The sequence below is a fragment of the Anomalospiza imberbis genome, chromosome 5 (genome assembly GCF_031753505.1).
Source record: "Anomalospiza imberbis isolate Cuckoo-Finch-1a 21T00152 chromosome 5, ASM3175350v1, whole genome shotgun sequence".
Taxonomy (NCBI): domain Eukaryota; kingdom Metazoa; phylum Chordata; class Aves; order Passeriformes; family Viduidae; genus Anomalospiza; species Anomalospiza imberbis.
In genome coordinates, this window is record NC_089685.1 from 63110212 (window position 1) to 63124582 (window position 14371).

The window sequence follows — 14371 nt, forward strand, 5'->3', positions numbered from 1 at the left end:
ACAGCACTGTGCAGATTCAGGGGGCTCTGAGAAGAGCTTACTCTTTGAAGACCATGGGAAACTAGGTTATGGCTCTATTTACACCCAAACTTTAAATCCAAAATCTCAGAAATCACCACCTTCTTTCCTTTTGAGTTTTTGGTGACTCCTGGATAGAATAGATGAAGTCCCTTGTTATTCAGCATAGCAGAGTACAGCCTTGGCAGTCTGATCAGACTGAGATTGTTTCCCCCTTTAAGACTGCTGCCACATGTTGATTGGCAATGGAAGGGCATATACTTCAGGGTATGATATGCAGAATAAAAGTTATTGCAGTGGCAGTAATTGCAAGGGTTAGTGCACAGTGGTTTAGTGTTCACCTGAGTCATTCCATCAGCGAGAATCCAGAGATGCTGCTGTTAAAAGTCTCTGCTAAAGGTGTCCCATTAATTTGCTGTGTTGTTTGCCTCCATTATGGAATAGGCAAAGCATAACTGGAGAGATAAACACCTTCTGCTAACTAAGAGTCCATTCACAGTAAGGTGGTAAAATTTAAACATTTTTATTCCTCAGTAAAGTAAATCAGATGCCCTCAAATTAGGCTTTATCCCTCATAAAAGAGGCAGGAGTAGTGGTTTATTGCCAGGGACCCATGGGAGTTACCAGGAGGAGGGAGGCAGCAGCTTTGATAAGACTCAAGTTAGTTCTGAGAAGAGCAGAGGGATTTCAGTGGAGCTTTCATTTTTCATCTCTGGTCAAATCTCTGGTCTCCCTTGGTATGACCATGAGTGCTGTCTGTGCAGAGACAGCAACACTGCACAAATCAGCCACCAGGTCTCCCTGTACCAGCTCCATGAGCTTTGTGCTTTCTGGCTCCTGTCTTCTTGATGTTGCTCCAGTCCCATTCTCATCCATCCCCATAACATGCTGTGTTGTCAGTGGATCTGAAATATCCTTCAGATATTCCCTTCAGTGTGTCCTTGTTTGAAGCTGCTGCACAAGGGGAAAAAGAATTCCAAAAAGCCAATGTCTACAGATGTCAGTAGCTTAACAGCTAGTGCTTAACTGAAGCCTGACACTGTGGCCAAGCCATACTAAACTAAAGTGAAACTGCCACCCAAAGGCACTTGATTATTTTGTTTTCACATTAAAAAAAAACCCCAAAAACAACAAAAACCAAAACAAAACAAAAAAAAGAAACCCAAAAATACTCCAAAACTCAAAACAAAACCTTCCTTCATTGTGATTCTAAATAAATATGTCCCCCCAAAAAGGAGAATGGTCAAAGTTTAAGTAATCACTGTGCCTTGCTAAAGCCAGTCAAAACTTTCTGTCCTGGAATACCTTTTTTCCTCCAGGTAGGTGAACAGCACAGACAAACAGAAAGCACTGCTTCTTCCTAAGCTATAACTGAGAACAGCTGACCCAGTTCTGCTGCCTACCTTCCTCCTAGTATTCCGTGAAAAAAACGGGGCCTCATCCATATTTTCCCCTTATTCAGAAAGTTTTAACCCTCATTCTAAACATGGATAAATCATTCTTCAATAGACAAACGTTTCTGGTTCCAGAGGAGCAGTTAATATGTCTCCTTCTGCCTGTTGTAAAACTAAGAGCCAGAAGGTGGCAACAGATCCTCAGGAAAGGGAAATTATGGTCCCGCAGCACTTCCATAGGAAACTGTAATCTGTTTATTGAAGCTGCATGTCACAATTCACAAACCTGAAATTTCAGACAATTTTCAGGCAAAATGTCTTTGCCCATTCTCATTTATTTCTCATTTTATAGTGCTGACTTAACTTGTGGAGGAGAACGATAGTGTTGATGGTTTTCATCAGAGAGCATCAGACTAATACTAAATTACTGTGAGGCCCTTAGACATACTGAAAGAGGCCCTGATGAACATACTGAAGGAAGGTGGGGAGACGTGATACCCAGAACGAGAAAAATCAAAGCAGAAATCTGGGTCCAAAATCCAGAGAAGTTCATAAACTGAATCCTATGTCAGATGCAGGCACAAAGATTGGTGTGTTGAAAATCCCTCCTCAATTGTGGCTTGGTTCTGAAGGCAGCTAGTATGTGTAAATTTGATTTTTTTTAATTTGCTAATTTTTACACTTGATCATTTTTTCTGTTTTTTCTGTTTCTGGATACAGACCGAAGTATATTAGCCTCAGTAAGGCTGAATATTTCAGCTCTTTTACTGTCCTTAATCAACACGGCAATCTGCAAAACTGGATTGTCCTCAGCCTTTTTTGCCTGAGACACTTGCTCAGTAAAGTAGGTTCACTCTAGACACATGACCACCAGCTGAAGCTCTGTGATAATGGCCTGTTATTCTTCAAAGGAAGTTGGGGGCTACCAACTTTCCTTCCCAGTACCCCCGAGCTCCAAGAAGAGACACAAGAGAGGCTTCAGTTTGCTTTTCCACAGTAAGACAATCAACATTAAAACCTTAGTCACTTCCCAGCCTTGTTCATCCTGTCTACCTGCTCAGGGTTAGAACCCTTGTGTGCTCTGTGGTTTTTGGGTCTAAGTCCTCAGATGCCTGAACAACATGATTTTCAAACTGTTTGGCTCCTGGCAGCTTCCAAGGATACTTTACTGGCTTTGTGCTGCCATCAGATTTTCCTTTATAGCATATTAATTTCCTACTGAAGAGTACAGTCCACACAGTAGCACCATTGCCTGGCTGTCCCCACAGATTGCCCATGCCTCAGGTGGGGATGTAACACTGCACTCCTCTGGGTCATGCTTCATCCCACATTGAAAGAGGCAAACGTCAATCCCAAGGCAGTGCTGGACTTTACCGAAGCCTCTGAAGCTGGATGTGACCAAAAAGTATCCTTGGTCAGCTACTGTGATTTGCACGTGTGTGTGAGGGTTAATTTCTCAAATACAATATTGTTTTTCAGCATCCTCCATGGAATTGTTTATCTTTCATTTTTTCTTTTCTGCAGGCCCACACATCTTGACTATTGCTGTCTTTACACTCACAGGAATTGTGATTCTAGTTCTGATCATCTCTTTGCTGATTCTAAGGTACCAACCCCTTTGGCTTTCTGTTTGTTTGTCCTTGAAGAGTTTTTCCACTAGGACAATGGCTTGGTCTCTCCTTGAAGAGCCATTCATTAGCTTACCTTAGAGACCTGTGTGGTTGTCCCTAGTGTGAACTTTGGTATATGCCAAGTACAGCTTGCATCCATGGTGTTGTTCTCAAGGGAGAAGATGCAGCAAGGCTGAGTGTTCTTGCATCTGCTAAAAAGCTCTGATTCCTATCCATACACAGAAATAGAAGTCTCAGACCAATCTTCAGAGGTTTTCCACTTTACTACCCATCTTTGGCTTTCTTGGGATTCACTTACATTTCTTCAATGTATTGGGGACATGAAAGTTCAATCTAGAATGTGGTATTTCTCTTGAGACATTGTAGCAGTCAAAATACCATGAGGTTTTGGTGTTTTCATTGCATGAATCCATTTCTTCAACTCAGTCTAACATCCTGCATAAAATTTTTTCTAACACCTTGGAATTTCATGCAGCAGTTCAAGTCCAGCTTTATCATTATGGAAAAAGCAGAAATAGAAATCATTGATGCCTCCTTTTGATGGAAGAAATCCCACTGCAGTTCCAAAGGACAGGATTTTCTTTAATCTTAAAAAAAAAAAATCTTACCTGTGCCTCTGTTTTCAGTCTATATTATTGTTATATATCAGAGAACTTCAGAAAAAGCAAGAAAATCAGATCTTAAGAAAAGTTTATTAGAAACAGATGCTACTCAGGCTCTCTTATTTTGAGTAGACCAATCTGCCTTGCTAACTAAAACAAGGGAAAAATCAAAGATAAAGATACACAACTCTTAACACATCCAATAGTACTCAAGATATGTAGGAGCTAATCAGTCACATCTAAGCACTAACATATAAACAGACAGTGAAATTTGCAATGCCTATGAAAATTAATAAACAAATGTATGGACTTGTAAAAGATTCTTCTATACTTCTCCATATTTGCAGATGCATAAAATCTAAAGATTCTGTTTAGATTATTAGATTGTTATTGTATACGTATCATTGTGATATTCCCAAGCATCAAATACAGAAGAGATTTAGCAGTTGTTCTGCTAAATCTGTTCTGTTCTGCTACAGAATGAATGAGCATTTAGGCTTTCCCAAAGCTAGGAGAATTAAAGAGTATCCTCAAACTGGAAAACTGGATGAGAGCCACACGGCTTGTGCTCAAGTCTCATCAACCTGTCACACCATCCTTGTGTGACACTAGAGGCTTCCCTGTCCTAATCTCCTGCTGCGGGTTTCGGTTCACTGGGAGGATATCCCAAAGGACTTCTCTTGTTCTTCAGGAAGTACAGGAGAGATAATGAGCGCCGGTGGAAAAAATGGTCCCATATACCACCTGAGGAAATCTTGCCTCTAGAGACCAGTGAAACAAGTCATGTTAGTTTGAAGGTAAGAGAAGCACAGTGTCTAAAGCTGGATCTTGGATTCTGTCTCCTAAAGACAATCAATGCTGGGGTTTTGACATGTTCTGACTACAGCACCCTATGGGGCTCTGGTAGGACTAGGACCTGTTAACTTTTTTTAGTGGTGTTTTTTTTTGTTTGGTTGGGGTTTTTTTGGTTTTTTTTTTTTTTTTTTTTTTTTTTTTTTTTTTTTTGGTTTTTTTTTTTTTTTTGTGGTGTTTTTTTTTGTTTAACCCACACTTGCTGTATTGAAGAAAGAGAGATTATTCCCCATCTATTGCTCCCTAATAGAATACACCTGTTCCCATCAGTAAAGCTCATTTTATGATGAGGGAATTGGCTGGGTATTGACTTCCAGTCTCTGTTACAAATTATTTCCCCGTGCTTTGTTATGTCTCTGTAATAGCATGAAAACAGCAGGTGGAGGCATGGGAGTGGCATGGATGTCCCACAATTTCTGCAGCTTGTAGTGACCCTCCCTAGAGAGAGAGGCTTATGCTTCTCTGTGTGGCACACACAGACTTTACTAATCTCTCTGGACCTGTCAAGTGAGGAGTAGGTGATAATTGCAAGTTAATTATTCTTCTTTGTTCTCAGATTGATGAAGATAAGAGACGTGACACCACCCAGAGACTGCGCCAGGGCAAGTATGACAAGAAGGTAACATGACTGCAGTGTCCATGCTCCCTTCCTCACCTTTAGGAGGGCACTTTTTGGGAGAAGCTCATTCTGCCTCCCCTGACCTTGCAAAGTGGTTAGTTCTTATGGAAGGAGTAAGCCATTTGTTCCCTATCAGCTGCTATGTATTTTGTTTACTGGCAGAAGGCTAAATATTCGACTCCATGAACCCCTAGCCCAGGAGTACAGAAGCATTAACACAAGGACCAGAAATCTGATATGTTGTATTGTGTTTTTATATCTTTGTAACAGTTCTGTAATGGTTTGCCCCTTCACCCCCCATTTCCCCCCAATGGTTCCACCCTTAGCTCTCCCACCCCTCCTCCAATGCCACCCCTCCCTGGTGCCTTGTCCATCACACAGCTCCTAATCCCACCCTCCCAAATTTTTCCACCTTGGGCATTGAGTGAGTGGACAAAGGCCACGGGTCCCTCCCTTAACCTTCCCCCATTGGTTTGTGTGTCTGTCTGTCCTCCTGCCTTCCACTCCCCCGAACTCCCCCATTGGACAGTGGGTGTCCTTCCCCCTTGTCTCCGCCCCGGTACTTAAGGTGATTACAAAAGCCATGTGACTCACTTTGGGCTGCAGGGACATGGAACTCAGAAGCTTCTCGAAGCTTACAATAAACCTGAGACTTTTTCCCCGGCCTTGAGTAAACTCCCTCATTACCTTCTCGGACGCCGCCTCTCCTCCATACAAGGCGGACAGCAAAGTGCTCTGTCTTAGCTGCTCCCCGAATCTGCCACAAGACACAGGGGAGTGTCCTCACTGCTGACCGTGCCTCTGCTGGGCAGGTGAAGCCAGGGGTCTTCAGAGGGAGCACAGCGGCACTGATACATTTTGGTACTGAAGAGGTTAATAGGTTAATGGAGGACAGGGCATTTACATGGCAATTCTTGTGCATTCAGTAGAGCTATCTTCCTGAATGAGGTATATTCTTGTTGAGTTAAAATCTGCACAATTGATAGATTTAAATCCTTTGAAGAAAATATAGCTTCAGTACTTCTTAGTTGATTAACTGAAACTCCAGCAGTGAAGCAGTAGGCAGGTGTTTCTGAAGTATTTCTTTGTATGGACATTTCTTGGAAAATGTCAAAATTTCCCAAAGATGAATTGCTGTTGTACTAAACCTATTATTTTTCCCCCACTGGTATTTTTCCTTCAGGTGGTGATTCTAAAGGATCTCAAAAACAGTGATGGTAATTTCTCAGAGAAGCAAAAAATAGAACTGAACAAGGTAACTGTTGCACATAGGAACTGGACACAGCAGGGTGGGATGGAGTCTGTGAGTGAAGTCATTGCTTTCCACTGTCAACTCCAACAGCCATGTGCTTGTTTGTGAGGTGGACAGGTAATGAGTTCCTCAAAGGATATTGCTTGATGAACTTTATCTTTGTTATGTGATCTCATCACCACTTCAGAGTCTGAATGGTGTGCCAGTCAAGCTGAGGATGAATGAAGTAATTCATGTGCTGTCATATGGCCTTAATCAATTTTTATAGCTGATGCTAAAAGGCACTTCACTCTTTTGGCTCATACTTAATTCATCAGTAGTGGAATGTTGTAGTTAAATCTTATTATTGAATGCCAAGTGCAGCTCTTTAAATATAAGTTACTCTCTGCTGACTTCTGCATACAAACTCTTTCAACATGGGAGATTAATTTGGCTGCAGTATTGCATCTTTTTTTGAATGGTTTTCCTATTACACAACACTGCTATATTGTGAATTCAATAAACTCTAAAAATACCTCAAAGTAAACTACAGTTGTCCATTTAAATGGACAAACTCCATAATACCATGCAGCATCATTAAATTTTTATTACTTGCTCATTTACTGAATGATTCACATCATTCTGTCACTCATAATGGCTATTCTGGTCAGCTGGGATGTTTGATAGAGAGGCAATAATAGATACTACAGTGGACTCTGGAATTAACTTGCAGTATCCAACAGCAGCCACTCTTATCTCCCTAATCCAGAAGATTCTGGAATTAGAAATGTCTTCAAGTACTTCACTCAGGGCCTTAGTACACTCTGGTTTAAGGGAAACTCATACATCTTATCAGAGCCTGAGATAAAAAGCCATGTCACACAAATATCCATGTCCTATGTTTCTGTACTAAAAATGACTGCTTTTAAAAGCAGATTAAATGTCTCTGCTCCAGCTCCTACAGATTGATTATTACAACCTGACCAAGTTCTATGGCACTGTGAAGATAGACACCATGATCTTTGGGGTGATTGAATACTGCGAAAGAGGTTCTCTGCGGGTAAAGAATTTTAAGGGTCTCCTTCTACCTCCAAATTATCAAATTTCAAAGTAAGAAAAGAAATCCCAATCTCTGTATCTTTGACCCTCATGCAGCAGCCATGGACTGAGCAAGAGGTGGCAGGTTTCTGACTCTTAAGTTTCCTCTGCCTTGCTTGGTCCTCTCCATCCCTGCCCAGGTTCTGCTGTGTCACTTTGATGGTTCTCAGCAGGAAGAGGATGAGGTGAGGGGGAGCCAAGAAAAAGTACAGGCCCAGGCCACAGTAACAGCCACTATTTGTATTGTGTCCCGTATTGGAAGCATATAGGGTATAACTTGTTCTTCATTTTCCAATCTGTAGCTGTTGTCTCTGCTGATGTGCTTGTGTACCACAGAGTGTGCAAGGACAGATAAAAGAATATATTTCATATTAGTAAGGGAGAAAAGTGACAAGATCTGCATTATAAGGGAAAACAACCCTTAACTTTTGTTTAGAGAAAGAAATAGTAAATTGATGCTGGCAAAAGTATGGAAAGATTTATGGTTTATTACTACCAATATTATTTCAGTGCTAATCATGAAGTGATAATCATCAGCTCTTCTGAGGGCATATATTGTCTCAGCTTCTGTGATCATACAAAGACTGTCATCAGTACCAGTGGTTTCTGGAACAAACTCACCGCAAGGCAGCAAAATAATTGTTCTCTAAGTTACTTTCTGGTAAACTGGCATACTCATGGAAGTTTACCTTTATCAATGGATGTCATTGTGGCTGAAAAAACTGTTAATGACTGGCAGGCAAAGATAAAGCAACAGTTTACTTTGAACTTGTAAGGCTAGGAGTAAATTGGTAGGAAATAGACTGTGAGCACAAAACATGGAAAATCCTCTCCCTTCCTCTTGCACAACTTGACCACTTGTTTCTCAGCTATTTTGTGTTATTAAAAACTTGTTTTGAAAACCAAATTCGCAATCTGTTTTTAATTGCAGAAACCCTTCTTTTCTGTAGTCCCCACTATTATAGCTCTGTGTAAACTTAATGTATATTTAATATTCCCTATTTTTTGAGTCAACTTCTGTTCTAGTGCATGTACTCTTTATAAAATCAAAGTTGCTAGCTGAAAGGCATGCAATTTGCATACCCATATCTCATCTTCTGCTTTTTCCCTGAAAAACTTTTCTTCTCTTGACAGGATGTTTTAAATGATAAAATATCCTACCCTGATGGCACGTTCATGGACTGGGAATTTAAAATCTCCGTCATGTACGATATTGCCAAGGTAAGTGGACTGCTGACAGTGCAATGTAAATCAACCTGTCCTGTCTTGCAAAACTGATCCTCTGAGGAGCACAGCTCTCAAGGTCTTTTTTCCTAGAGCTGTATGTCCTTCCAGTCTGTTCTCCTCTGGGGACAAGTATCCAAGGCAGGAGAAGCCAGTGGCTTTCAGACCGAAGGAGGAAATAGGGGCCAGAACTGGCTTGAGGCTATTTATAAATAAACAAATGAAGTATACCCCAAAGAAATGTGGCCCAAAAATCAGAGGGTTACAATCTGCTGACCAGTGGCTCTGATAAGTAGGGCTTATGCAGTCACAAGCTCTGCAAAACACACTGCTTTATGGCCTCGGGTAAAGCTTACAGAGCAAAACTGTATTTTTTCAAATCACAGAATTATTCTAATATATATCCAGAGATAGGATCAACTTTTTCTAAACAAACTGCTTATGTACCATCCTGATTTTCTCACTGGAGTGCGACACTCTCGTTTCTCACTACAGCTATCCATTTCAAGCAGTCTGAGAGGGAAAAAATTAATCTTGTACAGAAACCAAGGCTGATTTTCAGTAGTTTGCAACAGATCTTTGTTTTTTAGGTCCTTGTGGTAGGAAAAATCAATATGCACAGTAAAGGAAATTCTGTTCTTCATTAGAGACTTGTAACTGTTTAGCTAGTAGGTAAGGACCCTTTGTAATTCACTGGTGTAATAATTCATTATACCTCTACAGATAATGTAGAGAATCCTCTCTGTCTTTTGGCTAGTGCTCAGCTGCTCTCCTCTTCCTATTGGTGATTTGCAGTTGGAGGATCCTCCTGCTTCCCTACATGCACCAGTTCAGATTTGGTCTTCACGATGAATGACTCCACTGTGTCTGTTCTAAAGAGATACTGAAAATCTTGTGTTTTTTTAAAGCCCCTTTAATCCACATTGTCACAGTTTGTTGGCCTTGTTAATGACTTTCAAGTTCAGTTAAGTTCAGTTAAAGTTTCATTTTAAATAGCAACAGAGGAGTTTTCCTTCCTCCTCAAAACCCAGGGTATTTTTTAACCCTTTGCACCTTCAGATTACCTTCAGATGTTTCCTTAGAAAAGAATGATTAGTACTGTCTCCATTTATGAGGAAAGAGAAGTCCCAGTCCCTCTGAAGGGAGTGACCAAATGCACAATGACTGCATTCATACTGAGACTGCACAGCCAGTCATTTGCTGCACCATTGGTAAAGGGGACATGGCACCTGAGTATGGACTGGCACATAGCATCTGTTATGTGGAATGGCTCCTGAGCATTATCAGCTGTGTTAGTAGAGATGGTTCAAAAACTCTTCATGAAAACTTGTATGTACCTAGGAATATCAGGAAAATTACTGTTGTTCGGATGATCTGACAACCTCTCCTATTCCTTGACTTGATACTATGGTGAAGCTTCACCATATGGTGGACCTACACATTTCCATGTAATTCTAGTATTGCTTTTTCCAAAACATATCTTCTAAACCTCCAAGCACTCTGTCCATATTTACTTGAATGGCTTCTCTTTTTAAAGAAGTAATTTCATGGCTTCTCAACTCCAGTTCCTCTCATCTCAGTATCTATCCTTTCAAGTCCAGCTGCAGCTCTCCAGGCTATTAAAATACTTATGACCAGGTGTAGCAGTTCCTTTGCCTTCTTTTTGAGATGCTTCTCCCTTTCCACACCACCGCTTTCATACACTCTGCTGTTACCATGGCCCAAACAGTCTTTGTACTATGTTTGCACAAGAAGCTGCTGCATCTGTTTCTGAACAAAGGTTGGGTCAACTGTATTCCCTGGAACAAACAGCCAAGTGATGACTATTCTTGAAGCAGTTTCTAGTTCAACAGAGAAGGTGGAGTGGCTAAAGAGGAAGCCCTAAATCTTCTCTGTTTACTTCCCCCCCCTCCGCCCTCCCCCTCCCCCCCATTTTTTCTTTCTTTTTTGCTATTGTAGCTGCCTCTTGGATTGATGGGACCACCTTGTAACTACATGGATTTGGCCATGGGACCAAAGAGTTCTGATGAAAGGTCGCTGAGAGGGAATTGCAGTAATCAAGCCTTGTAGTTATTAGTGCATACACTGTCATTGCAATACTATTTATTAAATAAGTGACTGCTGCAGGATATTGTGCAAGGGGTTGTAATATTCTTGCATTGTGCCAGGAAAAGGTTTGTCAGTCAGAACTAAAGCTTCAGAGCTCCAGACCAAAGGTTACAAGAATGCTCAAATATTTGGAACTACTGTACTGAAAGTCATTATAAATTTTGAAAATCACATTATGGGTTTTTAGTAAGTTCTGTGTTTTCAGGTAGGTGCATAGGATAGTGGGGAGGAAAGAGGAAGATTTTATCAGGTACATTTACAAGACCTTTGCTTCTGGAAATTGTTAACAAGAAAGCCTTAGGGTAAGGAAATCTAAATCACCTTTGCCTGTCATTTGATGCGAATACTAGTTGGGAATTCTGCTGCAGTAATGGGAGTATTTTGTGGCTAATGAAAGCAGGAGCTGGGAGAAGGTGTTACTAGAGGAAATAGGGCCTAAAGCAGGCAAAACATCCTGGGTAGTGTCATCAGGGCTGCACGCTAAAAGCTGCTTAATCAAGAAACGTGTTCCTTGGGTATAGTGTGCACACAATCTCTGTAAATTTGGCATGGTCTAGATAGGTCCAGGATAACCAGTCCAACAACATTCTCCAGAGATTGCATCTTTTGCAGGCTGCTTGTGTCTCAGACATATATCTGCTCTGCCCAAAACTCAGCTCATATCTCAGTGATCTCTTGTAACATTTGCTGATCTATTCCCAATTATTGGTAACGCAGTATTTGAAAAGAAAACCCAACATGTCATACAGTGTATCATGACCACATGAGCCGTGGTAACCCTGATGAGATTCTATCTACCAGTTATACAAAATGATGAGCTATACATGTAGGAGCCTAAGTGGAAGTTCATTCAGAGAAGAAACTGAACAGATATGACATACATGTTCTAGTGTCCACAGGACAGAGATTGCACTTCATATACTGAGCACAAAGAAAAGAGGACTATAGGAAGAAGAACAACCAGCAGTAGGTTTTAAGAAGGTGTGAGTTTAAGTAGTTCAGAAGAGTGAGATGAAACAGAATAAATAATAGCAAGAAGGTACAAATTAGCATAACTACTCCCTTCTTCAGTTGACAGCCACTTAATAATGTTCTTTTCCTGCTGTGTCTCAGTGCTAGCCTCTTCTCATGTACTGCACCGTATTTGAGTGTCTTAGACTAGATCAGATAATTTACAGGCAATGAGTAAAAAGGGGCAAGATAGACACCTCTGTATGCCTCTGTGTGTTCTGAGTCAGGAGTCTGAATTCCAGGAAATAAAGATGAAACTGCATTGGCCAGGCCTCATGCTCACTTCAAGTTTAGCTCATTGACAGCTGGCATGTATTGCCGTGTACAGAGAAAACCATAAACAGTCAGGTCAGCAGAGACCTTTAAGTCTGTCTAGTCTCATCCTCTGTCTGGTCTAAGCCCTAATGTATCATCTGACACTCTCTGCATTGACTGCTCTGGAGCCCTCTGCTTTGCAGTTAGAGGATCTGCTGCAATGTTTCAAAAAACATTTCTGGTGCATGGTGATCTTCAAAGACGATACAGACATAAAGAGCAATTCCTCTCACACTTGTGTCTGTTGGATGAAAGTGTAATTGGAAGCACTTCTTTGTATGACATTCCAAGAAATCTATATAAAACTTACCAAAAAACATTTATTGCAAGTGAAATTAAAACTTTTGTGGGAAGAAATACATTTCCTTAATTACTTAAGGAAATATTGTTCTAATATTGACAAAACCAAGATGCTATGTCAGATTGTTGTTAACTAAGAGTAAGAATGGCCTCCCATGACATGACCCACTTCCTCATTTTTTAATATTGACTGTTCCTAAGACCTTGGAAAGTCTCCTTTGTAAAATAATAATATGAAAGGGAATTGTGATTTATGCATATCCATTGCAGATGAAGTCCATCTAATTATTTGCACAGATATTATGCTAATATTCACGTTCTTGTTGAGTCTGGTAACATCTGAGTGTCTCATATGTCATTGTGCTTTCTTTCTCTTTTATTCTCAACCACAGGGGATGTCTTACCTGCACTCAAGCAAAGCTGAAGTCCATGGTCGACTCAAATCTACAAATTGTGTAGTAGACAATCGCATGGTAGTAAAGATCACTGATTTTGGCTGCAATTCAATTCTGCCTCCAAGGAAAGGTAAAAAAATGCCCAACTGGACTCTCCTTCACGGTTTCCAACCCAATGGAATTTTCTTATCTTCATAGATCAGTAGGGTCTAATTACATCTTGTACACAGTACAAAACAGTGCAACTTTGATTCATATTATAGCAGCAATTATATCTTTTAACTTCAATAACACAATGGAAGAGTTACTAGCAGGCAGTGTGAGAATGAAGAAAAAACGAATATTCAGCTTTTAGTTTAGAAACAGAGATTTCCCTGTGATTGAGATGTAAGAAAGATTTTCAGTATCCAAGTCCTTCATGCAACCAGCTGTTTTCAGCAGCAGTACTGCTGAAAAGAAAAAAATCAGTTAATTTACCATAAATCTTGTAATTGATTAGATACACGTGTTACCACAGTGCTCTGTGATATCATTTAAACAGTAACAGACATGACTCTGATAATCCTTGAAAAAATCCACATTGATATGCAATGATAACTCTGTTTCTTATCCCTTAGTTAGGAATATCATAATATATGCTTAACCTGATTGAAATAATATTAATAGTTTTCTCTACATTTTCTATTCACCTCACATTCATAGAATATTTCTGTAAAATAGAACACTCTTATCTGCGCATCTTTTCCTTCTTACTTGAGCTGGAGTGAAAAGATGAGCCCATATGAATCTATAGGGTAGAGCTTGGGGTATAATAAGCACGGCACTGTCCTGTAACTGCAGCATACAACCTGAAAAGAAACTGGTTGCAACCGGTTTGGAGAAAATTTTTATATTAAGACACAAACATACTCAAGAGTAGTAATAAGAACATAAAAAAGGACTAGGAAAAATTCACTGAACATAAATGTTCTATTCATTCTTAATTTTACAAATTTTAAATTTAATTTTATTATTATTATTATTATTATTATTATTATTATTACATTGTAATGTATTTATTTTATTTTACTGCTTGTAAGCAGACTCAAAATTTCTGTCTACTCAGTCTATGTCCTTGATGAAAACTCAGTGTTTCACAAGAGATCCACAGATTCATTGTGGCTGGATGTTACAGCCCAATATCATAACACTGTCTTCAGGGTCACTGTGTTCAGGTCTCTGTTATGGTATGTCACCACCATGTCACAGCTGTTGTACCATAGCAGCATTCTGGTTTTGAGGTACAATGGTACTCATTGTACTAGAAATACAGATTAATAATTTCTGTAGAAAGCAGGTAGTTATGAGCAGGTAATATTATGTCAGGCTCAAAAGCACTTGAAAATTATTTCATTAGCTTCATGATATCAAGGTCATTGGGAAATATTGCAGTCTTCTTATCAGACACTGTGCATAAAGACTCCTTGCATCTCCTAGCTCAATAATTTATGGCTCAGGGTTTTTTTACTATAGCACTGGCATTCCTTGGTCTTATCCAGATACATAGGCTATTTCTAAGCCTTTGAAATGTAG

The 14371-nt window shown here is 40.0% G+C and overlaps 1 protein-coding gene across 2 annotated transcripts in view; it reads left to right on the forward strand.

Moving 5' to 3' along the window:
• The window catches only part of GUCY2C (guanylate cyclase 2C), a 44298-nt gene that overhangs the window by 15410 nt on the left and 14517 nt on the right, over window positions 1-14371 (forward strand). For both annotated transcript variants that reach the window (XM_068191492.1, XM_068191493.1), the window contains 7 exons: window positions 2937-3018; window positions 4337-4442; window positions 5054-5116; window positions 6300-6371; window positions 7303-7407; window positions 8580-8666; window positions 12797-12929. In XM_068191492.1, the coding sequence (XP_068047593.1) occupies window positions 2937-3018; window positions 4337-4442; window positions 5054-5116; window positions 6300-6371; window positions 7303-7407; window positions 8580-8666; window positions 12797-12929 (648 nt within the window). The remainder of the gene's footprint in view (window positions 1-2936; window positions 3019-4336; window positions 4443-5053; window positions 5117-6299; window positions 6372-7302; window positions 7408-8579; window positions 8667-12796; window positions 12930-14371) is intronic.